The 24,625-nt window shown below is 40.2% G+C and overlaps 1 protein-coding gene across 2 annotated transcripts in view; it reads right to left on the bottom strand.

Annotated features, from left to right (window-relative positions):
• Nucleotides 1-16,895, bottom strand: part of met (MET proto-oncogene, receptor tyrosine kinase) — a 69,767-nt gene extending 52,872 nt beyond the window's left edge. For both annotated transcript variants that reach the window (XM_085462661.1, XM_085462662.1), the window contains exons 1-2: nt 16,632-16,895; nt 13,948-15,145 (exon numbers count right to left, since the gene is read on the bottom strand). In XM_085462661.1, the coding sequence (XP_085318787.1) occupies nt 13,948-15,144 (1,197 nt within the window). In that variant the 5' untranslated portion in view covers nt 15,145; nt 16,632-16,895. The remainder of the gene's footprint in view (nt 1-13,947; nt 15,146-16,631) is intronic.
• Nucleotides 16,896-24,625: the final 7,730 nt, after the last annotated feature.

The following is a 24,625-nucleotide window of genomic DNA, read 5'->3' as shown; positions in this document are numbered from 1 at the left end:
ACAGCTTCATTCTCGCCTGAAAATATGTTAAACTTTATTTTGTGACCCAAAAAGAATAATAAGAGTAATATTAAAACTAACTAGCTGCTGCCATTGTTGGAAACTGCGCTGGTCCGCGCTATGAATTCTGGGACACAGCTTCTTCTTCGGGGTTTAACGGCAGCTGGCATCCTTGTACATGCAGTGCTGCCATCTTCTGTTTCAGTCCGTTATTACACTCTTAAATACTACTACTTATTCCTGCGTCTTTTGGGATCTTACAAACCTTCAAATGACGCGTCGACTATTAAATTAGTCGACTAATCACGATTTTAATAGTCAACGTAATCGTGATTAGTCGACTAATCGTGGAAGCCCTACTTTGTACTTGACAGTTGGTCGCTAGGGGACATTTCAGGCTCCAGTTGCACAGGTAATCCTCTTCCATTTACACCACCGTGTCATATGCTAGTCAGCAGGAATCACTAACCTCAAAGTTTAGATTCATTAAATGTGATTATCCCCCACTAGCCAACAGTTACGCCCCCTGTAACTGCTACAGTATCTCAGTGATTTTCACTGACGTTACCTGGTCTTTGATAGCCACAGTATGATAGTCTCTTCCTTTGTGAATGTCCCTAGCACCCTAGCACACTATACTAGTGTCCCATCTTGGCTGTGAGGAGATTTCACAAGTAAAGTTCCCTTGAGGAGAATAGTTACAAAATAGACATTTTTCACAGATAATGTAACTTTTTTTCAGATGGTGTAACCACTAGAATCAAAACTGAGACACATATCTCAAAACCAAGAGAAATAAACTGAAACCATCAGAAAGTCTGGGTGCCTTTGCAGAAAATATGTATTTGTTAACCTTTGTCTAAATGCACTCATCATTTTATATAGCCCCCAAAGAAAATAGGGCAAGAAGTATAATGTGGGTGCATATAGATGTGAACAACTCCAAACACCCTGTCCTAATACTAGCTGACGGCGCTGTAAGTCAATGAGGAATGACAAAAGTTAATTTTAGGGTGTAAATGAGCACCACATTGCTTTTTGCTTTTTCAGCCTTGATATTAGTCACTCAAGACATTATTTTAGAGCATTAACGTCTTTCTGAGATCACATCGATCTTGAAGCTGACAGCCGAGTGGAACGATTGGTCGTATTTACTGAAGCAGCTGCCATTTCTACATGTGCTCTTAATTACAGGCATAAATACGCATGAAGGAGAGGCTGATTTATTGTCGAGATTTTTTCAGGGAGATTCGAGGAGCGCTAATCATCTACTTACATTATTTTATTAGCATTAGCGTTACCCTTTCCCACTGATTACTTCAGTCAGAGAGGCAGGCTTAAAAACAGCTTCACTGAAAATGTCAAAATATCAAGCACTTTATGCTGAGAAGGCCAACATCGGCTTTGAAGCAGGGATATGCACACAAGATTTAAAGTGACAAGTTATTCAGCCAAATATCTTTTTTTTTCCTGAAATTCCTCCTCCCAGCAGTCTGGAATAATCAAATCCATCCACCGGTGCAGACACTTGGCAGAATCTTCACAGTGAAGACTTCACTGTGAACCGAAATTTCCAAAAACGGCTCCTGCGCCCTTCTTGCTACCATGTAAAGCTCAGAACATTCTTAGCTACAAGTGCCTCTCTCTGCTTCTCATCTTTTTTCAGATTTCAGAGGTGAACTTCCATCTTACAGGCAGCAGGACTTACACACATATGTGGAAAAGAAACAGCAGCTGGAGAGCTGCAGCCCAACAGCAGCCGTTGAGGAGAAGCCTGATAACCGAGTCACAAGCGTTGAGGAGCAGCCTGATAACCTTAGGTTGTAAACAACACCAGCCTGTGCTCCCGCAGCAAGACAGCTTATCAGCTGAGGGTCAACATAAGGTCTGCACACGCAGGCCTCCTCAACTCAGTGTGGTCTTGAATGAGCTAAGATCACTTGCACTATAGTGCTGGCAGACACACTGTGCTTCTACACACAGAGATTTCAGATCAGCCTCAGCTGAAGAGGACCAAACAAACGCAACTAAATCTGAAATGGCTTTTATTGCTCAGCTGCATGGCCTTTCATATTTGCGTCTTTTCTCCAAGTGACAGAAAAGCAAATATAGAACTCCAGCTGCTTTCGTGATAAAAAGACAAAATATAATCAAGAAATCCCATGAAAACACACACAAAACCTCGTCAAAAAAAACCTGAAAACAGGCGCTTTACTTTATGGATGCAGATCTTTGTGAAGTCACCATAAAATATTTCATAGCTTGTCGTGACAGCTTGCAGGTGGCAGCCATTTGTGCAGTTGAGACACAAGACTGCGTGACAAAGCAAACAAAAGAAATATTAGCATTGCGTCTGTCCTCAGAGAGCAGCCCTTGAACACAACAATGCAGCATTGTGCTACTTTTCTCACTTGTAAAAGTCCTGGAAGTTGGCATCAAACTTTGCAGAGTTGCTCAACCCTCCTTTTCACCGCCTTGCACAAATAAAGATCTTCAGGGATCAGGTTTGGAAAGCCAGAAATTGTTAATGGAGGATCCGAGTAAGACTGTGCCATGATGACGGCTTGGTTCCATGTTTAACTTTGAAAATTAAGATGTAGGTGTATGATGCAGCCTAGCAAACACAATGCTTGTCTGACTCGCATGCAAACTGGTAATCAGATTGTTCCCTAAGCAATAAAACCATTTATTGAGTCAAATTTGCAGGCATAATGAAGAATAATTCTATATTCACAAACTAAATATAGCAAATTGTTGTTTTGGGAAATAACTTATTGTTTGTTTTTGTTTTTTTTTTTTAAGAGTCCTTAAACTAAAATGATCAAAACAATCTTGGAAGGCTCCAGCTGTGTACAGAGCGTGGCTTTTAACTGTAAAACACAGTATTCATTTCCAAGAAAAGCTACTCAGCCCTCAGGTGTGAGCTTACCCACTTCCCGCTAAATGATTCAAACCATGATCCCTGATGAGGAAGGTGAGATCAAAGCCTGCAAAGACAATATCTGCGGTGTCCCAGGGATTGGCAAGATACCTTTTCTGTTTGTGGTGCATTGTTCAGGGGCACAGCAGGGGGATAAAAGCCATACAAGTGTGCAGACAGTGAGATGGAGGGGAGGGTTTGTTCTCCGACCTCCTCCATTACTTGAGTACACATTCTGGCATAATCCCTTGCTTGCATTGTGTGCGGATTACTGGTTGAATGGAATGGAGAAGGATCAGTCCTAATGTGTGGTGAGACCTTCCTGTTGAATGACATGGTGTCACTTCTGTTAATGTTTTATTTGTAATTGGGAAATGTTTAAAATACAGTTCCCCTCTGTTTCATTTGGGCTGAGTGAAAAATCACAAAACCAATATCTGCAAAGCTTGAGAGCCACAATTTATATCCAGTGACAATATGCATCTTTTTTCTTTTCTTTTTTTTGCAGGACTGAAGTCCACACAGGGCAAAGGAGATGACTCCACGGGTCGTGATTTCACTTTGGTTTGACTCTTTTGAGCTATCATGCATTTAGAGGTAGAAAAGCCTCAGTTTTTACAATGGGCCTTTATGGTATCAAGGAGCTCATCAACCAGACTCGAATCAGAAAGAAAGAAAATCTACACACACTGCCTTTTTCCAATATCTTCAGAAATAAGGAGATGAGGTAAAATTGTATTTTTGTCCTTCCAGTTTAATGTGGCTGCAGGCCTGCCACGATCATTTGCTGCTCCAGTGAACTTTGCGATTATGAGCTTTTCAAAGGGGGAGACAGACCTTATGACAAAGCCCGAAGGACCCAGAGTCAAGGAAGTAAGAGTGATCTGGGGTCGAGGTGAGGCCACTGCTCAGGACAGGCTTTTGGTCCTTTATTTCGAGCACGAGGGAAGCGGGGGGGTGCTCCTGACAGACACATACCTTATTTCATTTCAGAGCAGGATATCACTATGTGGTGACATAGACGAGTAGTAGGCATGCAGCTGATTAGGAAATAGCTTGGAGGCCTTGATTCACAAGCTCCACGGAGCAAAACGCCTCCATATTTGACATTAAACAAGTGTATCATAAATGGCTTCTGGCACTGCTGGCAAGTGTCTCCATGCTGGTAAAGGAAGCATTTAAAAAAAATCAGATTGGAGATGAAAGACTCAGTGGCATGGCATATGAGGAAAGTATCTAATTTGCATCACCGTGTCAAAACAGAAATATGACATGAGTGTGACAGTGATCACCAATGATTGGTTGGAAAAACAAAGAATTTGTTCAGAATTATATCAGTGAACCGCAGAAAAAGATGTTTTCAAAAATAACCATTAAAAAAAAAAAATACTGGTTTCGCAGTTGGGTTTATTTAAACATCAACATCTGAAAATGGTCATCAAATTGTTTTAAAAAGCGCACAAAAGAAAGAAAAACACTCCACAGATTCTTTCTCGTCACTGAAAACAGTGTCACATGCAAACTGGTCATTGCAAATTCATGCCGTGCCTCCAAACAAAATTAGAAATGTTTAAAGTCTTAAATTAAAGTGCAGACTGTAAAATTTCCAAAGATACCATATATGTCTTCCTGAAAGTTAAAATGATGCATAAGGCATGTAGAATATTTCCATTTGATAGCATGTTTACAGAAAACGTATAAATGTGTGCTTAAAAAGAAAAAACTTGTAAACGTCTCCAAGTGTAATCATCCTTGAGATTAAAGGAAGAGTTAAAGTTCACACTGCTGTTCAAGAAGAAATAACATGAATTTAACAACTCTAAAATAAAATAGAGAAAATAAAATAAGTTAAGGGGTTAAATTGCTTGTTTCATCCCCGTTGTAGTTAGCAATAAAAATCCTAACAGCTGTGGCCTAATTTTACCACTGTTTGGCTGATGTTTGGCTGGTGGTAATTTCCTACCTTGCTTATTGAAAGACAGCTTGCAGGCATCAACCGTTTGCATATTTACTACACCCGTCTTTATCTAGGGAACAAAGATAAGGTATCCATACAAAAGACTATGCAAAAACAATTTACGCACTCTTCCATCAAAACAAGAAACTGAACTCCTGGTTTAATAATTAACAATTTGGATTCAAACTAAACATTAACACTGACTGAATGTGGAATCATGTGGAAAATTGCCTGGAAATGCCTGCAGACGTGAACAGGCTCACAATGACCCACCACCGCTGCAAGCGTTGGAAAAAGAAAAAAAAAAGGCAAACTTTTGCACAACAGTTTTATCTTTAACAAGCAAAAAAACTGAAAGAAAATAAAAAAAAGATTCTGTAAGGTGACCGCTAGTCACGTATTGGTCAAAAATTAATGATTCACAGTAGCAGCACAACTTGTCGTGATTGGCACAACTCCAAGGTGAGGTTAATTTGAGGGTAAAACTTTGGAAACCAAGACATCGGATACATGTTTTTTTTCCTGAGTGGGTGCTGACCAAGCCTCTCCTTTTGAAGAGGGGACCTGTCCCAACATGGCTGTCAGGTGATGCAATGCCCTTCTGAGAATGGAGGAATACAGAGCTGCCAGCTCTTACCGCCTCACAGCAAGTCAGAATGTTTTGCTCTAGGGCATGAAGAATTTCCCAAGATGTCATGGTACACAAAAAGTACTTTACATGGGTTGAACATTATTATGGATTCACCCTTATAGCCAAATGAACATCTTGACTATCAGCAAATTGCTTGATTATTTTCTCTATTTTTCTTTTTGCCCATAGATCAGAGTTTCACACAGACTTTGAAATCAATAAAATATATGATTTTCTCATTTTTGAGCAGCTGGAATCACTCAAAGGATAGTTGATGATTTAGTTTCTGTCCCTACAATTATCACTGAATCATATATGTGCATATCCTATTTTCTGTTCATTTTTACGCTGCTGTGTTCAGTTGATCCGTTAACAAACCTAACCTATTTCGCCAGCTCTGCTTTTTATTTACCTGGTGTCCAGACACGCACAAAAGCTCTGCGTTAACATATGTAAAGAGATAGATGCAACTTACTGGAACACAGCTCTGATCTTATCGTTCTCACAATCACTCATGCAATGTCTTCTTTATCAAAACACTGGCCTACGAGCAGTAAAAAGAGAGCGACAGGACAGGACAAGAACTTGCTATTTTCATTCTTTTGTCGATTCTTGTACACAGACGGAGACGCACCCGCTTGCTGTGAGCAGCGGCGGGTTCTGCACCCAACTGAGCAATGGCACGAACAGGCCCGGACATGTGAACACAATCTGTGGCATGAGTGGTAACGCAGAATGTGTAAAGGATGGAGGTGCATGTGCCACAAACCAAAAGTAACATAAACATACAGACTCATCAGATACCACAAAAATGTAAGATCATTTCCTTTTATCATATCATCCATCAATTCTTTTTATTCAGAATCACTGGGTGTGAGTATCCAAGCCTGTTGTTCTGTCAAAGGGGAACAATTCACACCTAAGTCCACACTTATGCCAATTTAGAATTGCCAGTTAGCCTACTGTGCATGTCTTTGGATTGTGGGAGGAAAATGGAGCGCTGTGAGAAAACCCATGCACATTTGTCTGTACTCTGTAATTCTGTTACCGCCACTTCTCTCTACTCTGTATATGCGGGCACCTGTTACATGTCTGTCTATCCTGGAAGTGAAATGGAAAATTCTTTAAGAGCTAAATCCACCATAGCTTGTGAAGAAAACAGTCACTGATAATGCATTTTCTGGCTGCCATTAGTGGTAAATGTTTAGGTATTGTTCAAGTGTCATGGTGTATTAGGTCAACCCTATGGCCAAATGTTTAGGGCACATACCACTGGAGTAAAATCTCATCACAGCCAGATGGAGTCGATCCAGCCAACAGGCCTTTACTGCATGTCACTCCCCTACGTGCTCTCCCCACATTTCCTGTTCATCACCACTGTCCTCTGTGAATAAAAGTAAAAATTCCTCCCAACACACATGCAAAAAACAAAACAAAACAACAACAACTAAGTGACTTCATTAAATGATGACTATAATGTCCTTTGCTTTAATAAAGCCTGCTGTTTCCACATCTGTTTCATGCATATGTTTAAATGAACAAAAACCAGCTTAGTGATGTCATAAGCAGGTTTGGGCATGTGGGGCTGAAAATCATGACATTCACTGCAGAACCCAGTGAATCAGCAGCACCACTGAGAGATTTGCAGCAATAAGTCCATCTATTGTCTGACAGCTGTGGATCTAATCACCTGAAACTCTCATTAGGTCAGTGGAAAAGTACAAAAAAAAAAAAATCTATGAAACATCTGGGACACGTAAAGTGAAGATTGATTTCTCAGTAATTGCTGTCACATTAGATACATTACATTTCTTATGTGTCTTGGTATTTTCTTGACATAATGCATTTTACAGTTTCATACACGTTTGTTCCCCCCCCCACTACTTAAACCTCTCTGTGTTTTTACAAGCTGTGAATAAATAAAGGTTACCCACTTACTTTGTTGGGGACACAATTCAGCTACATCCAGTTTGTTTTGTAGTTTTCAGGCACATTTTTTCAAAAAAGACAAGTCTAATGAAATTACCTGTGTAGGTCATGTGAGTTATTAGTGTTTTTTTATAGTTACACTTTTATAGTTATACTATGTTAACCTTTATTTGTAAAATAAAGTAACAACCTCATAAGTGTAGGTGCAAAAAGTAGAAGAAATAGAGTTTTTAATGATTAAAAACTGAGGCAATAAGGAACAAAACACTTTCCAGCAGTGTTTGTGTTCCATATTTTAATGAGGTAGCTGTTACAGTACGTACTCAGTGTTGTATACAAAAATTTTATCTGCAAATATAATGAAATTATATCTCATCTAGCAACTAAATACCTGTGAATTCCTGAAACCACATAAAATGACGTTTACTATTTTATAATCAGACACATAACAAAATATCACTGGGTGAGTATCTGTAGCAGCTTGTTTGCCAGTTGTTTTTTTTCTTCAAGCCACCACTTAAAACCTGTTCATTTAAACAAGAAGCTTAATTAAAATGATCGTCGGTCAAAACTGTCTCCCTCCTGGAATTATATTACTCGCACTATAATCAATCAGGCCCAAAATTCAATTTAAAAGCAATCAGCCTTTGGTGGGTTTTCTCAGATCAATGGTAATCTGATGATAATTTTGACCCCGAATGTGGCTGTTCTTTATTTCTAGTCTCAAGTGTTTCTGCTCCCTCAGTAGACTTAAGGAAAGGCTCAAAAATCCCTGCCACGGGCCTGCACACTACATTACCCCAGAAAATGGCTTCGCGTGTCTTTTTCAAAAGCAATACTGTCAGGACACAGCACATTCTGGGGGCCGGATCAATAGTTTAAAGAGTGCTTTTGATATTCGTGAATTTCTCTCAGAGGTGGAGGACAAGTGAAATATAAAATCTGACTAATCAAATTCAATCGCTGAGCTGAGATTACATTTTAGCATATGTGTTTAGAAGATAATTAGTTAAAAGAATGAGACTGGATGATTAAGCACTCAAAAACCTGTTTGGATTTAGCATGCACACAAATTCTAATCGTATTTATTTCAATTTTGAAGAAATTCATGGATTCATTAGCAGTTACCTGTTGATAATTAGGAGTTTTTAATTGCTCTATACAACCTCAATAGATCTAATTTATTATAAACTAATATTAAAGTAAATAGAAGTTGCTCCTGGTTGCTCAGTTGTTTCATGATTAACATTATCTATTATTTTTTCAGTTTTATGGCTTTCATGCAACTGAGAGGAGCGTGCAGACAGAAATAAGCCTGCAGAAATAATTAAAAAGCAGATTTTTTCTGTCACAAAGACAGCTGAAAAGAGGGCCACTCATCATTACAACATTTATCATATCTTGCTGCCTGAAATGGAGTTAAGAGGCACGTCTGAGCTGACAACCAGCACTTAAAAACTTCAAACATGCTCTTACACTGAGCTTTCAACCTCATCCAGATCCCTATTGGGAGTCTTCCATCAGAAACACACAGTTTGGTGGAGCAACTGACAAAAATAACCTCTTGTGTGCCTAAGTATGAATCCTCCAAATGTCTGCAGCTCATGAATTTATGGCTGTGCTTAACTCTCACAAACCTCCTGATAACAGAGTCTACCTGCCATATGCCACTAAATATAGGTCATAAATCTATTAAGGGGAGCCATGACTCTACGCCATACTTAAAGCACGAGCATCAGGTGGACAGTTGTTCGATAGCCTTTTGTTGTTACAGCTTGTTTCTTAACCTGGCAGCCGAGGACACGAGGACTGTCAGCAATAAAAGAGAAATTCAAAAGTAAAAGCTCTTCTGGCAGCAGCAATTCGGCACTTGAACTGCTGCATTTGTGCAACTCTAGTTTCAAACTTTGAGATACTTTGAAACCCCAGATTTTTTTTTGCAGACGAATGAAACAAAGTCAACAGTGGCTGCATGTCTGTGTCAGGATACCAAATAAGGAGCAGTGAGCAAAAACAGTTGCAAAAGAAAGAACGAGGCGCAGTTTTTAAAATCAACTTTTAAATCAAAATGTGTGCACTGCAGTGAATGACAAAGAGACAACAGAAGGAGTCCTCTGATAATTACACAGCACGGAGATGCTCCTGTACCTCCAGCAAAAACTGATGTCACCCTGTAATCAACTGAGTCAAGAGGAAAGAATGTCTAATAATGGAATAGTGCACTCTCACTCAGTGATCAAAACAGCAGTTTTTATGGAGCCTGTCAAGGAGAGGAAACAGACAATTGCTGTTTGTGGTTTCAGGAGAGAAAAGGGTATGCTCGGTGTTTGCCATCTGATAAATGCGTCTCCTTTTCAAGAAGTTTGGAGCCGAAGTAGATTGAGGTGGGAGCTGTTTGATTTGCAACAGGAAGATTTTTGTTTTGATCCCGCGCACAGTAGCTCAACAAACTTTGTGAGCTTACAGCAGATAAATGGTTCAGGATCCAAATGTATTCACTGTTAAGCAGCGGGGGAAAAAAAAAAAAATCACATCTGTTCAGCAGTGATGCACAGAGCAACAAGGTCTGGTCTGTGGTTTGTTTTGAGTTCTCCATTTTTAAACTCCCCCCTCCCGCCCCGCTCTCTCCCAATGGGAGTCCTGTTTTTACAATGACACAAACTTTAAAAGCGCATCTTCTAATTTTTAAACACCAATGCACTTTTGCAAATTTGCGCTCATCATGATGAAACTGTTTTGCCGTGGATGCATTTTGCACTTTCCCACAGGTGCCGGTAACAGGTGGGGGTCAGGGCAAGCAGGGCAGAGACACTGCCAGTGTGGCTGGCCGCCACAGCGGGTTTAGAGGATCATCTTCCACCCAGCTGCTGATGCCCTGTTATCCCCCAGCCATTCATCACAGCTCACTGAGAGTCAGATATGCACTGCCCTCAAATCCCCCCCGCCCCCCCACCATCCCTTGCTCCCAGCATTCCTCACTTTCCCCTGTGGATCTCTGCTGCTGATAGCTGTCAGGACTGCACTGATGTACACAAACACCCACCCACCACGTATGTGCATGTATTCGTAAAGCTGCTTTCAATCTCCTTTCAACCACGTGTCACTCTTCATGTCTGTCTGTAAGGTCCCATCAAAAAAAAAAAAAAGAAAAGAAAAAAAAATTCACCACATTCAGAACTAAAAGATCAGACCGCAGATTGGCAAGATACAGCTTTGCAGATTTTGATCACTTGTAGCACATTGGAGGAATGTTTTATGAATTACATTTCTGCTCATTTCGCATCTGCTGATGCAGTGGAACAGTGAACATTTAATGAACATTTAGTCGAGGTAATGTGTCCAGAAAAGAACGAATCCATCAGAAAAAAAGACCTGCAGAAGAAAACTGATACACAGCAAGAAAAGTTTGTATACGTGTCAGCAGGATGAGGTTGAATTTGCATGCATTAGGACATGTACTCACACCTTTTAGAGCAATAAATATATAATACTACACACACTTTGTGCAATTACTAATGATCTGATCATCTGCCTCATTGGTGAGCTCCTCATCCCATGGATAGACACCAAACTCTGCAGTCTTAGAATTCAACTAGTGATGGTATTCTTGTTCTTCTCTGCAGCCTTGCTGCACGATGTGTACCAGCACATGACACAGTTCTCCATCAGTTGTATGTTTTGGTTCAAATGGCAGTCCAATGGATCTTTAGACCAAAAGAACAACTGTTGGCACCTGCAGTTTACAAACCTAGAGCTGGAGATACTCTGACCACAGAACAAAAGACTCTCTAAATGACTAGGGATGCACTGATCCGGATCAGTTATCCTTCTTTGATGAGCTGAATCGGATATTGGTGATAACAAGCTACGGCCGATACATTCAGTTGTCTCCTGTTTCCTTCTCACGGAGCAGGAGATGGAAGGCTAGCAACTTAGCACTGACTGAATCTTTTTAAATGAGAGCAAGGTGATTGTTCAAAACTAAATTGCAATTCTTAAAGTCTGTGTGAGGGAAATGGAATGGAATAAGTATGTAGACTATTCAAAACACAGTTCTGCAAACATGCCATTTCTAAAGGTTCATTAAATAGGATTGTTAAGCCATAAGCATGCAAGCAATGGCAAAAGCTGAATGTAAACAAATCTTTGCTCATGAGGATTACACTATATTGCAGACTTGTTGTTTACTGGAACGGGTTATGCATTTCAAGCTAATTTAAACTGTCTGTTTATTGATTTTTATTTTGTACAAGAAGGACACTTAGAAAGATAGAGAAAATGTCTAAAACACAGCAGCCTAGTATGCAAAAGTCACTCACTGGAGTACACAGTCTATAACAAAAAGGATCAATTGTGCAAACCTCATCAATCAGAAATGCTTTTTAACCCCAGATATGGTGCATGGTTGTGGTTTGCAGTCAAGCGGCAATAAACGTTGCTACTATGAAGGCTAATCCAACGATTTTAAAGCCAATTCGTGACACAAAAACAGCCTCTGTAGTAACACACACGCCCAGTGTTTTGACAGCAGTTTTCCTCTGGAGTGTGTTGGCTGTTTCCACTTGACTCTCTCATTACTCCTGTGTGTGCTTGCCCTTTGACAACCTATTCACTGCATAATATATCGAGGTAATCCAGTGCCTGACTGGTGATATACAGTACTGACTGATGCCGAGGTTAAGTAAAGATGAAGTCACGGAGGGGCAAGCTCTAGTACACATATTGACAGGCCCTTTGTCAGGGTGGTCAGCAGTTAACTTCATGTCGTTATTGATCAGGTGATTCAGCCGATTGATTGGGCCATTGCTGATAGATCAGAGGACAGAGGCGAAGCAGAAAAGATGACCAGCTTCAACAATTTTGCAACAGCAATGGAGGAGGGGGGACTTCTCTAGCATATTAGCTACAGCTGACTTTCAGATTTAATTCAGAGATCCTTCCACATCAGATTAAAGTAAAGAAATTTTAAGAAACCAAAAAAATCCATTAGCCACAACATTAAAACACTAAGCAGTTAGTTAAGTAACTACTGCTACTCATCTCGTTACAATGCAGTCTTATGCTGGAACCTGGGCTCCCATTATGGGGATGTTATTCTGACTTGCACCCACCTAAAAATTGCTGCTGAGCAAACCATCTCCTAACTTGACAACTGCACTCTCTGACAGTAGCAGCCTCTCTGAGCAGGAAATTTGCTTAACCACCAAAACCTTCTCAGTATTGACTTGAAGAACAGAGCAAAGGGCCCACAACATCAGGCAGATGTTTTTAAATGTTGATCCAATCAACATACAATGAAAATGTAATTTTATTTAATACTTCGGTCCTTTTCAGTGACTGAAACTATAAACTCTCTCACGGAAAGATCCACACTGATCTTTTGCTGTTCAACATTTTCTGTTTCTTTCTTATTTTTGCTTATTTTAGAAAATGATATTTCATTAGCATATGAAAAGCATATCATGAGTTGGACAGATTGGGCAAGAACATTTGGTGATTTTGGCATAAAAACAATCTACATGGCTGTTCTTTCGCTCCAAATGTGGAATGAGTCTTTTGAGATGACAACAAGCTGTACAGTCTTTATCTAATATGTACGTTAACAACTTCAAATTAAAGTTGAAGGTCAGGACTTTTTGGCTCCTTGTCATTCTATAATTTCATGTTCAGTGTGCTGGATTACTGAGCCACAACAATGCGAGAATTGCCCCTGACCAACAGACTGCACTGTACACCCCTAAAAACAGGTGCCAGAGGTCAAAGTTATGTTTCAATGTCTTGCTCAAGGGAACTTAGACGAGCACAAAGTAGATACAATGCCTGTGTGAACCTGAGACCACCCAGTAACTTACAGTCTCTACATCCAACAAACTAAATGGGATTTAGTCTAACAGGTAAAGTCTATAATTCCAAAAGATTAAAATCAGACATCTTTGTAAAACTTCACTGGAACACTTCTAAAACTTCCTTCAGGAAAACTCACTCTAGTCATAAAAAGTGCCATAAAAATACATGTGAATGCAGCGATAGTCATTGCAGACTTGTACTGGAACATAACTGCAAGAACTATTATATCTTAGGAAGACCAAATATTTGAAACAATACATGGACATTGCTTTGTTTTTTTAAATGGAGAAACGCTATGAAGTTATAAAAAGCAAGACAAACATTATTTCCAAATATTTTTTTCTATTTAAATGGGATTGTTCTTTTTTCCCCTCTAAGTCTACAACAGGGGTGGGGAACTCCAGACCTCAAGGGCTGGTGTCCTGCAGGTTTTAGATTTCACCCTGGGCCAACACACCTGAATCAAATGATTAGTTCATTACAAGGCCACTTGAGAACTTCATGACATGTTGAGGAGGTAATTTAGCCCTTTAAATAAGCTGTGTCGGATCAAGGACGCATCTAAAACCTGCAGGACACTGGCCTTGAGACCTGGCGTTCCCCTACCTCTGGTCTACAATGACTTTTACTGAACTGTAAGCCCCTCCCATTCCCAGATCTTACCCCATTGTAGCAGGAAATGTTGTCTAAACCAGTGAAGTGGTATGGCTCTATGGTGTTGCACGTTCCCATGTAGGTCTTGAACATGGCGTTGATATTTTTCAGGGCAATCACACAAACAGCTGAATTAGGTGTTGGGTCTTTAGAGTTTGGCTTTCCTTCGGCAAAGGCAGCAAACAGCACATCATCGTCCTCTTCCAACTTCATGAGCTTCTGGAATTCCGGGTCAATTCCTGCTTTAGTGACATAGGCTGCCTGCAAGATATTAAACACTTTCACATGTGTCCCAGAGCGCCGCCGTCGCTTGTTGGTGCTGATGCATTGAAGGGGCATTTCCACGTAGCGACGAATCACAGAGTCTGTGGAGCACATGCGGACTATGCGGGAGTGGTAGGCCTGAGAGTTCTTGCTCACCTGCTGCACGGTGAGGAAGTAGGTGAATGGTCCACTCTGGAAGGAGTAAACGTAGCGCAGGTAGTAATTTCCACGTAGAGATGGAATTAGGTCCATGTATGATCTGTTTGAGAAGAAAGTAAAACCATTTTGGCTTGTCTTCATTTTCCGCAGAGAAAGGGTATGGGGATGTTTTGCACTGCTTGAGATGTTTCTTCTGCCGGGAATTTCTGAGTTCCCAACAAAAAATTTGATGACATTGCTCTCCACATTCAGCACTTGGGAGCCCAAAGGGCTGACTACAACATCTGAGTCATCGGGTTGCCCGGTTTCTAGTTTCTTATTGTCGGCAAAGCAGTAGACTTCTTCATCTACACTTTTTCTCACGCCATCATCCACGACGTGACGGCGGCAAACACCGTTATCTGCTGAGCCACAGCTGTACAACCCCTTGTCGTAAACGTTCTCTGCTACTAAGGCAATGTTGTGGTTGTCTACTCTTCCACTGCTGCTTGCTCCGTTCAGCTTCTGGCCACAGGTCTCGTTGGCACGCAGCGGACCTGTGTGGTACTCCGACAGCTTTCTCAAGTTTGGGGCCAGGGCATATATTCGGTTTACAGCACCAACATAGATGACTCCATCCAGTATCACCATGTTCTGGATTGGGAATTCTGCAGTAAACGATGGGAGCTCATAGGTGACCGAGAGGTTGAGTTTGGTATCCTCTGATGATTTATCGCACTGGCCCTGCACGCTGGAGCGAACAGCCCACAGCAACATGATGGCATGAAGCAAACAGAGATTCATCCTGTTCCAGAAATAAGAGACACGGGAAATGAATTATTAAAACATCGCTGCTATAACAACAAGCACTAAAGCATTCATCACATGCCTCTCTGAATAGGTGGCCTTAATTGTGTAGAGTGTGAACTTTTGGGAAAAAGCTCCAGTTTGTGCTGATTTGGAAGATTCAAATCCCTTATTTAGATTCACAAGTAGAACTCTGTCAGGGAGTAAAGTCAGGGTTTACTCACATCACCACAAGCAATTAATATAGTCATACTCAAGTCACTGGAGGCATTTTGGTGACACAAAACTTTGATATCAGTCCTCTTATCATGGACACTTGAACATCTGCCTTCACTGACCACTGGATGAACAAGCAACAAGACTTGGGCGAGCACTTCTGTTCTGCTCTGCTCTGCTCCCATGTGACCACAGCACAAAGCAAAGCAGTGAATCACCCTGAGAGGAGGCCATTCTACACGCTGAAGCAGGCACTGGCCTAAGTTTAGACAGCAAGTACCCAAGGGAGCAAAGATAAACTCAATTAAAACAAGAGAGGTGGGAGGGAGAAGGCAAGGGGCACCTTCCAGCAAAATGATAAATAACCCCACCAACTAAATGGTAATCCACTGGGAGGTTGTTGGGGGGGGGGGGGGCAACAGCAACACCAGAGGGAATTGGCAAAATGCGCATTTTCATGCTCCCGGTCTGGATGTGGCTTCATACACACAGACCCAGGCTGTAAACCAAAATAAGCCAATAACGTGCTGCACAGTTAGTTTGGGTTTTATATTCATGCCCACAGCTATGCGTAAGACCATTCAGAACCCCCCAGTGTGCGCTATCTGCCTGATTTATATCATGTCTGAACGGTACGAGCTCATTTGCTATTGTAGAGCAAGTCTGGGTGAGAAAACTCAGCTTTCAGATGCAACATATGTTTCACGGAGAAGATTTTCACACTGACAGCACTAACAGGTGCTTGAAGGCAGAAAACATGAAGCGGTACTCATACATGTCAAAAACGGAATAACACAGCAGGGTGACGATAGTGTGCCAAAGAAAATAAGCATTAAACAATGTAGGATTCTATTATAAAACATTCTCATCCCAGGACAGGGTCAAGAGAAGCAAAGACTTGCTTTTTATCTGTTATGAGTAATTGGGGGCACATTAGTGTGCACCTGCAGCAAACACAAAAAGATCACAACCTCTAAGCATGACTGTTTCTTTCTCTTTTTTCCCCCAAAAGACAAAAGGCGAGGTGGAAAACAGTGAAAATGTTTTCAGTTTGAAAGGAAAGTGAGTCATGGCTAGAGGCTCAGAAAACACAAATGGGAAGTTGGTGAAATGGTGTGAGGGGCCAGAAAAAACATTTCCAAACAGGCTGCGATATACAGAGCAGGAGGAGAGGGTCAGGGTCCACGAATATACAGTATATCCAAAAAAAAAAGAAAAGAAAGACAGAAAAAAATCCTGGAAACTAGCGGAGTTGGAAACAAACTTACCTGCTTTTCTGTTAGTGAGCAACAGTGCGGTACGTCTTGTTGATTCAAATCATATTCCGCTGGACAATCTCTCAAGACTGAGACTTTCTCAATAAATCCAGAGTGACCCGGGATTCTTCTTCTCGCTTCCCGGTGAAACAAATAAACCCCCTGCAAAGTTTTTTTCTTCCAATTTAGTTTTAAACCCTTCGGTTTTAGGCAAGCCCGTGGACCTGCTGTTGCTGAAACGCGTGGGACTAAACTCTGGCTGCATCCAGCAGAGAGACCCGCTCACATCTCAGTTCCTCTCGTGGTGCGCAATGCCCCGCCTCCTTTCCTCCACTGGAGCTCCGTGCGGCTCTTCAGGTGCTGCAGAAGCTAATCGGTCTATGACTATAAGGCAATGCAGACACCCATGTAAGAAGGAGCTGTTAAACTAAGCATTAACGACGTGTTCGAGCTGGGAATATCAAGCACTAATAAAATGTTATAATTGTGCATTATTATCTTGTGACTTCGAACAACCTACATTTGTTTAATTCCAGCTCTTTTGCACTAAAGCAATAGTACATTCTTTACTAGCCGATATATATATATATATATATATATATATAAATCTGTTTCCTTTTTACTTCTTAGGACTAAAAAAACGATACCAAACCAATTTAAAACTGCACACTTAGATTTTCTGATGCTGCATTGCTTGCCAGTAAAACAAAGAAAACGTGAACAAAACTCTTTCTAGAAGAAGAGTTCTTCTTTCAACTTCCACCTGACTCTCCTCCAGAAGCCCTCTGAGTCAGAGTGCCGGTCGTCGTGTTAAAACTCAGCCATGAATAATGAGCTAAGTTAAAATAAAGGCTAAACCTACTGTGTGTGTGTGTGTGTGTGTGTGTGTGAGCAATGAATCACAGTGGGCAGCTCAAAAAATTCCTTTGTCCCACTTCCTGAAAGGAGGGCATTCGGACTGGAGACTGGAAAGCCTGAAAACAGAGAGTGTGTATGCAGAATTAATAGTTTGGAGTCTGCTGTGGATCTGCACAGGTGGTGGCTTTTTGCACTCACTGCACAGTGAGGCTTTAATGAAGCTAATAGATGGGGAAGAATGCATTGCAGTGGTGGAATTTGTGACATTTTCAGTGTTAAACTGGATTTACAGCTCTTTCAATGATGTCAGTTATGAAAAGTAACGTGACAGAGTAATAGTTCCCTTCCTCCTACTACTTTTCTCAGTTTTTAACAGTAAGCCTTCCTCCTTGATTTCCCAGAGGACAACATGGTTATCTCTGACAACACTAGAGAGCAATTAACCTGTTAATGTGCATCATTCATTGACTATTGTCAAAGGAGGAAAAACTCATAAAGCAACAAAATCCTAAATACCATATACATGACACAGTTCTAAAAAGAGCTCAAAGTTAAAACTGAGAACACCGATTATACAAGTAGAGCATAATAAATGGACAGCGCAACTTTTGATGCTTCAAAGCTTTAGGTTGACAGTTTCTGTTTTTATTTTCTGGTGAGCTATTTCATGCACTAACATAATGAAGCTAGAAATCACAGCAAGATTTATGTGCAATTAGGATCAAGTTTCAGTTCAGCTCAGCTGTTTTAGTACCTTCTGTTGTGCATGAGAAGATAGAAAGGTTTTAGTCTCACATGCAAGACTGTATTTCATACACTCCTTGGCTTGCTGTAGCCAATGTTTGATGGAGCAACTGTGTTTTGCCATACCTCGGGGCATTTCTGATGCGCTTGGCAAGGGGTGTGTCCGACACAGGGCGTGTGCATTTGTGTGAGTGTATACCCCTGGGGTGTGTCTGTGTGGCTCCTGTGGTGGTGAACTCTGTTTTGGCTCATGTTCTTGTCGTGCTGGGTAGCAGTAGAAGACGATGATGGAAAAGCTTGGTCTGGTGGTGAACCATGGTCACACACAGAGTTTGGAAACCTCAGTGTATGACGTGCACTGCAGGAATGATCTGCATCTGCACCCACAGCACCTGCAACACAACAACTAAGTTCTATTTTCTGTTCATGTGGTCCAGGCTGCACTTTGGCTGAGATCAAAACGTGAAAGTGAAGAGAAAAATTGACCCTTTTGCTGGTTTAAAGGAGTGTGGAGAAAAAACTGTTTCTGTCTTCATGTCTTGACAGGTCTCCAGTGCACAAAGCTGTACTTATTGCGAAATGTCAGTGGTACACCTCTGTAAGTGTGGAAGAATTAGAGCCAATTCCACAGCCATGGTTACAAACTCTGATGGAAAACCTTGAAAAAACTATTTTGGTGTTAGACCAGCAAATCTGAGCCTTTTTCAACAAGGGCTGCAATGTTTGCAATGTGCAATGTTTGGACGTCAACATACGATATGGGAGAAAAAATTCTGCAGGGCTAAAGTCGAGTAAAAAAAAGAACATATTTTTTTGTTTGCCAATTTTGATTGCACTAAACCATTTAAAATCTATTTCATCTATTTCAATCTATTTCAGTCAGTGTATTTGACTTATTATGACGCCATCTGCTGTTACTTGAAGCAAACAGGCGTCTTTTCTTAAAGCATGAAGTGACCGCACTGCCAGAATAATTTACAAGCTACTGAATGGAAACTAAAGGGAATAATCTCATAGGCAAAAGTGAGAGACTACCAGGGAGGTGGATCATTCTTCTTCACCCAAATATAGTTCAGTGGAGGTTATTTATCACCTGCATAGTCAATAAAATCCCTGGTTCAGCGCTGATCAGGACAGTAAACTCTGATTGATGCTGTTGACCCATCAAAGGTCCCGGCTGTTTCATTCTCCAGATGGAATGTTTACCTCTCGGAGTTCTTTACCTCATGGAGAAGAGCTATGATTAAGAGTGTGCCGCTTTGATCACTCAGTTGATCAGCGGGATCATTCATAAAAGAACGCAACAGAACAGTTCATTACAGGTTAAATGAACACAGGGCATAATTCTTAGTTCAGCATGTTGATGCCTGAAAAAAAACACTACAGTGGAATTTGTCTTGCTTCTGTTCTTAAAAATTTCCCATCTTGTCACCCTATTTGTCTATATGTACTTACATTAATGCATTGTATGGCTAATTATGATCAGCTTCAATAGAAAACCCTGCACAGTGCTATAAAGGTTCCTCCAGAATATCAATCTAACGCACATAAATCTTACATATGTTACATACACAGCATATTACAATAATATCATTGCACCATGATCCTAAGCAATATGGCACATGGATTTATTTTCAGTCTGCAGAAAATAAATAAGCAGACTGCTTTAAAAGATGCCAGGAAAACAAGTTATTTTAAAGTGGTTAATTATCACCCTCATACTTTAAAGTGTGTTTTTTTGTTCATCAAATCCAGTTACTATTAGAAAGAGAAGATATTGCACAGTATTGCTTTTAACACTCTGTTTTCTTCTACAAACACTGGTCTTGCTCATTGTTAGTCATATTGTTTCCTGTCTAAAATGAACCTTTAGTCACCTTTTGGTTACAGTGCTTCCTCACCAGCTATCAAACCCCAGCGCTGGAGGTCCAGACTCCAGATTTTCATATACAGAGAGAGACAGATCAGGCCGCTCATCTTCCACTACCCGTGTCTCAGATATAAGGGCTGTTAATGAAAAAGGAAATCAAAAGATTAAAATCTCACACATCATAGGAAATGGTTCTCGCAACAGATGGGCAGGACTGCCAGTCAATAAGCCGCGTTCTATGTCTGTATCTGCCAATCTGACTTACCATGGATGGAGTCAGAACACAGCTCATATCCACACACACTAAAGGCCATCAGTGCAGGTAAGAAAATAATGAAGGAAAAGAAAATAAGCGTGTCCAACGTCTTCAAAATTTAAACCACGTAGTTCATCAATTTTTCTACTGTGTACAAAACAAACAAAAAACTTTGTTGATTTAAAATGTTTGCATCCTTAAGACATGCTCAGATTTAAGTGTATCTGGAAACAACCAAGAATGACTTAAAATATACAAATGCAACATTTTATATCCCTTCAGTATGATATCTGCTACGTCTATAAATGATTACAAAAAACCCTCTTTCTCTGTTTAAGTAGTTTGACTCTACTTTTAAATTCTCATTCTCCTTATTCTTTTTTGCAAGTAGTTTCTACAATACAATCGAATTAGATTGCAAAATTCCTCTGCTTGCAAGATTCTCTGTTTTCATCTCCATTTCTGCTGTGTCACCCTCTTCTTAAACAGTTTATAGAATGATTCGAGAGCTCTTACTCTCCCACCCTGGTTGTTTATGTGTGGAAGCTTTGACTAAAACAAACCACACTTAAGAGCACGTGAAAGTGCAGCAGAGATTCTGGGCTTCATGCTGAATGTCTATTTGCTTTGTTCGGTTTTTTTTTTCCAGTTTTTTTTTCAAAGACATATTAATTTGACAGCTAAAATGTGCAAACTTTAGTGATAATTAATTTGGTAGACTGCTTTACATGATTCTACACCCAGCTTATCTTTGTGCTTTAGTGCCTGAATGAACAAAAAATACTTAATACAAATTCTTAGATGAGGACCGTGCACACTTTTGACAGTTTTTAAGATAACAATAACAATAGGGTTTGTTTCTGTTTGCAATACAGCCTTCTGCTTTACAAATGGGATAATATATTTATATTATCCAGCACACAATTTGTCATTCTTCTTGCACTATAATATATAATCCTGATATATAGTGTAGATTACCTAAAACTGCCTAAAATGACTTCATATGTTTTTCATGGGTAAGTGCTCAATATTCAGTTTGTGAAAGCTCTACAGTGCATGGTAAGAATTATTGTATTGATAAAACGAACAAATAAATGCTCGCATAAATGATTTGTGGAGTTCCCTAAGGTTCAATGTTAGGCCTGGTATTATTTTCTTTATGTTCGCTTTTGGTGAAATCACACTCAAACGCTTGCTTTTCATTTCAGTGCAGATGATATCCAGTTGCATCTCAATCCCAATAATACCTCTGTTCTTTTTTTATCGTGTATATTTTCATTTGTGTTTTAAAGAGGCTGAAGTTGTCCCATATGTATTTGTCTCATCACAACTGGTACATGTTACTCAGTAGTTACCCTACAGATATAAGTAAGCACAGAATTAGACCCAGTTAAAAAAGACTAGAGGACTATAGCTTCAGCGTCAGATCCATTAAATGTAAAACTCAGACTTTTTTTTTAATTGAATGATTACTGTTTTTCTTTTTTAAAATTGTATCTCCTTGCTTCGTCCTCACCTTCACAACATTGGCTATATAAGCTCCTGTACCAGTAGTTGTTAGTATACAGTAACTGTTCAAGATATATCAAGACCAGTTCCAAGGATACCGCGTTTTCTCAGTATTTGATTGACAGGTAATTACTGAGAAGTACAAAAATAACAAAGAAGAAGCTATGCATGGCATAAACGAAGATGCCCTGGATTCACCTTGTAAGCTTTAGTGGATCAAGTTATGTTTTCTTAAGAGCTATGCTCAGAGGTCTAAGTGACGTATCGTTTCAAATAGTGCAGTCACTGACTTCTAGAGACCAGGTGTGCTGGAGAGAGGAACATCTGTAACAAGCTTTTGTGGTTGAGTGGGAGGTTCTCTGCCAGCCTTTTTCTTGCTTGATGTCATAGCTTTATCAGTTTCAGCATTCACTGCAGCAACAGCTGACAGAGCATCAGGCCAACAAACAACTCAAATTCCTCCTGTGAAAAAAATCATGTGTTTTTCCCCTTTGTGTGTGTGTGAAGTTTTGTTTTCATTCAAGAATGGCTACAAAGGAACTTCTGTAAACTCACTGACCATTGCAAAATTAGGAGGCTCGAGGGAATATGTTCTCTACAGGGCAATAAAGGGGATCAAATAGAGCATGCCATTAAAATACAGTATGAGTGTCTCGTTTTTCTAACATATGGGGCTCGGAAACCATCAGAGATGCTGCAGCGACTGTCACACATATAAAAACGACGTTGATCAAATTGAGTGATATTTTATTAAATTAAAACTCATCTTTAAAAAAACAAAACAAACCAGATTTTTGTCTTTTAGTTAGACAAATTTGACATGACACCCTACAGGCAATCAGCCTGAGAGCTCGTGTGTGAGGTTGGGGCAAACCAGGACAGTAGCAGCTTCCCTGAGGAGTTGTTTGCTGAACACACACGAGGAGAGAACACGGACGATGGTGTTTACGATTTGACCTGATTTATAAAAACCCTCTGAAATTTGTTTCAGCTCCAGATGTCTGTTAACAGACCAGGACAGCAATGAAATCTCCTAGACAAATGTACGTTCAGTCACAGTATCCACTGGTGGTTTTGGGCCAGCAGTGACATTCTGCAAGAGATATTATGTATTCTAGGGGGAAAAGCTAAAAATGTTTGGTAGAAAAGTGCAAGAAAAGAAGACTTTAAAGAAATTATAAATCCTAGAGCAATATAGACTTCCTACAAATAATAGAGTTAAAATAAATTATTAAGACTAGTTTCTGAATTGTCTTGAGTGCTTTTCATTTCTGTCAGCTTTGTCTTCAGTGGATTTGAAGTCTTTTGTGTTTTGTTACTCGTCCCGAAAGCACTATATAAATAAATGTCACTTATTTGCTAGTATTAAAGGTATTAAAGGAGAATGCAAAGTAAACAACTCTTCTTTGTATGTTTATTTCAGTATAAATCCCTAAAGGTGTAGCACTTTTGCAGCCAAGAGTCTTAAAAGATTCAATGTAAACAAGTGTAGAGATCAAAATATCATCTTCAGAGAAGCTGAATGTCTCTCTCTTGATATATCCAACAAATCACAGAATCACCAATGACTTTATGCTGTGATAGGAAACAGCTGTTGACTCTCCAGCCCTCCAGGTGGTTTACTTCACCTGGTCTCCACCTCTCAACTGACAAACACTTGTGATGGTGGTTAGTCATTCTGACCTGAGGAGAAGAGAGGAGACTGAACCTCATGTCTAAGTCATGTCTGATACCTCATTCATTTACAGCTTACTGACAGCTGTTCATTTTTTTTCTGCTGCAGTTCTCACTTTGAAAAAAAGTTTATGTATGCTTAGCCAGTAATGACCTAATTCAAGTGGGAAAATGCATCAGGCAATAGCTAGAGGCCACTCTCATAATAATACAGATACATACATAGAATGTTGTAAATATAAGTGAAAAGATTGGTACCTCAGTTCTTAACACATGTGTGAAAGCCACTTATAGACAATTGATAGACTGATTGCAGTTTTTCTGTCTTGTATTGTCTCCGTTACATATTTTTTGCAATGGATGGTTCATGGTTTTAGGCAGTATGGTAGTGCAAAATTTAGCACTGTCACTATACAGCAACAAGGTTCCTCTTTGAACTTTCTAGTCAACTTGGGCCTTTCGTGTGGAATTTGTATGTTATGTGCCTGAGTGGGAAGTCTGACCTCCTTAAACAGTTTGAGGACATATTTGTTAAACAATTAGTCATTTTCCCTCCTTGGTGTCATGTGCCTTGTTAGTGTTACAAGATCTCAGGTGTGAATGGGGACCACGTGTGTTAAATTTGGTTTTATTGCTCTCACATTCAAACTTGCTCAGTGTCATAGAGGCTGTCTTTAGAAAATAGATGTATTAGTGCTGCTAGCATTGCTTCAGAGGTTGAAGGGGTGGGGCGGTCAGCCTGTCAGTGCTCAGACCATACACTGCACAATGCATCACTGCATGCATTGGTCTGCATGGCTGTAGTCCCAGAAGGAAGCCTTTTCTAAAGATAATGCACAAGAAAGAGAAACAAGGCAAAAAACGTTTGCTGAAGACAAGCAGACTAAGGACATAGTTTACTGTTGTCTGATGAGACCAAGATAAACTTATTTAGTTTCAGGTGGTGGGAACCAGGTGAATGGTCATGGTAGTGCTGCATGAGTGCTGCCGGCACTGGGGAGCTACAGTTCATTGAGGAAACCATGAACCTCGGGATGTAATTTTACATACTGACGTAAAGCATGATCTCCTCCCTTCGGAAACTAGGCTGCAGAG

This window comes from Copadichromis virginalis, linkage group LG7 (genome assembly GCF_057382275.1).
Source record: "Copadichromis virginalis isolate Kocher_CV1m ecotype Utaka linkage group LG7, C_Virginalis_male_GT1.1, whole genome shotgun sequence".
NCBI lineage: Eukaryota > Metazoa > Chordata > Actinopteri > Cichliformes > Cichlidae > Copadichromis > Copadichromis virginalis.
Note: the sequence above shows the minus strand (reverse complement) of the source record. Positions and strands in the feature narration are given on the sequence as shown.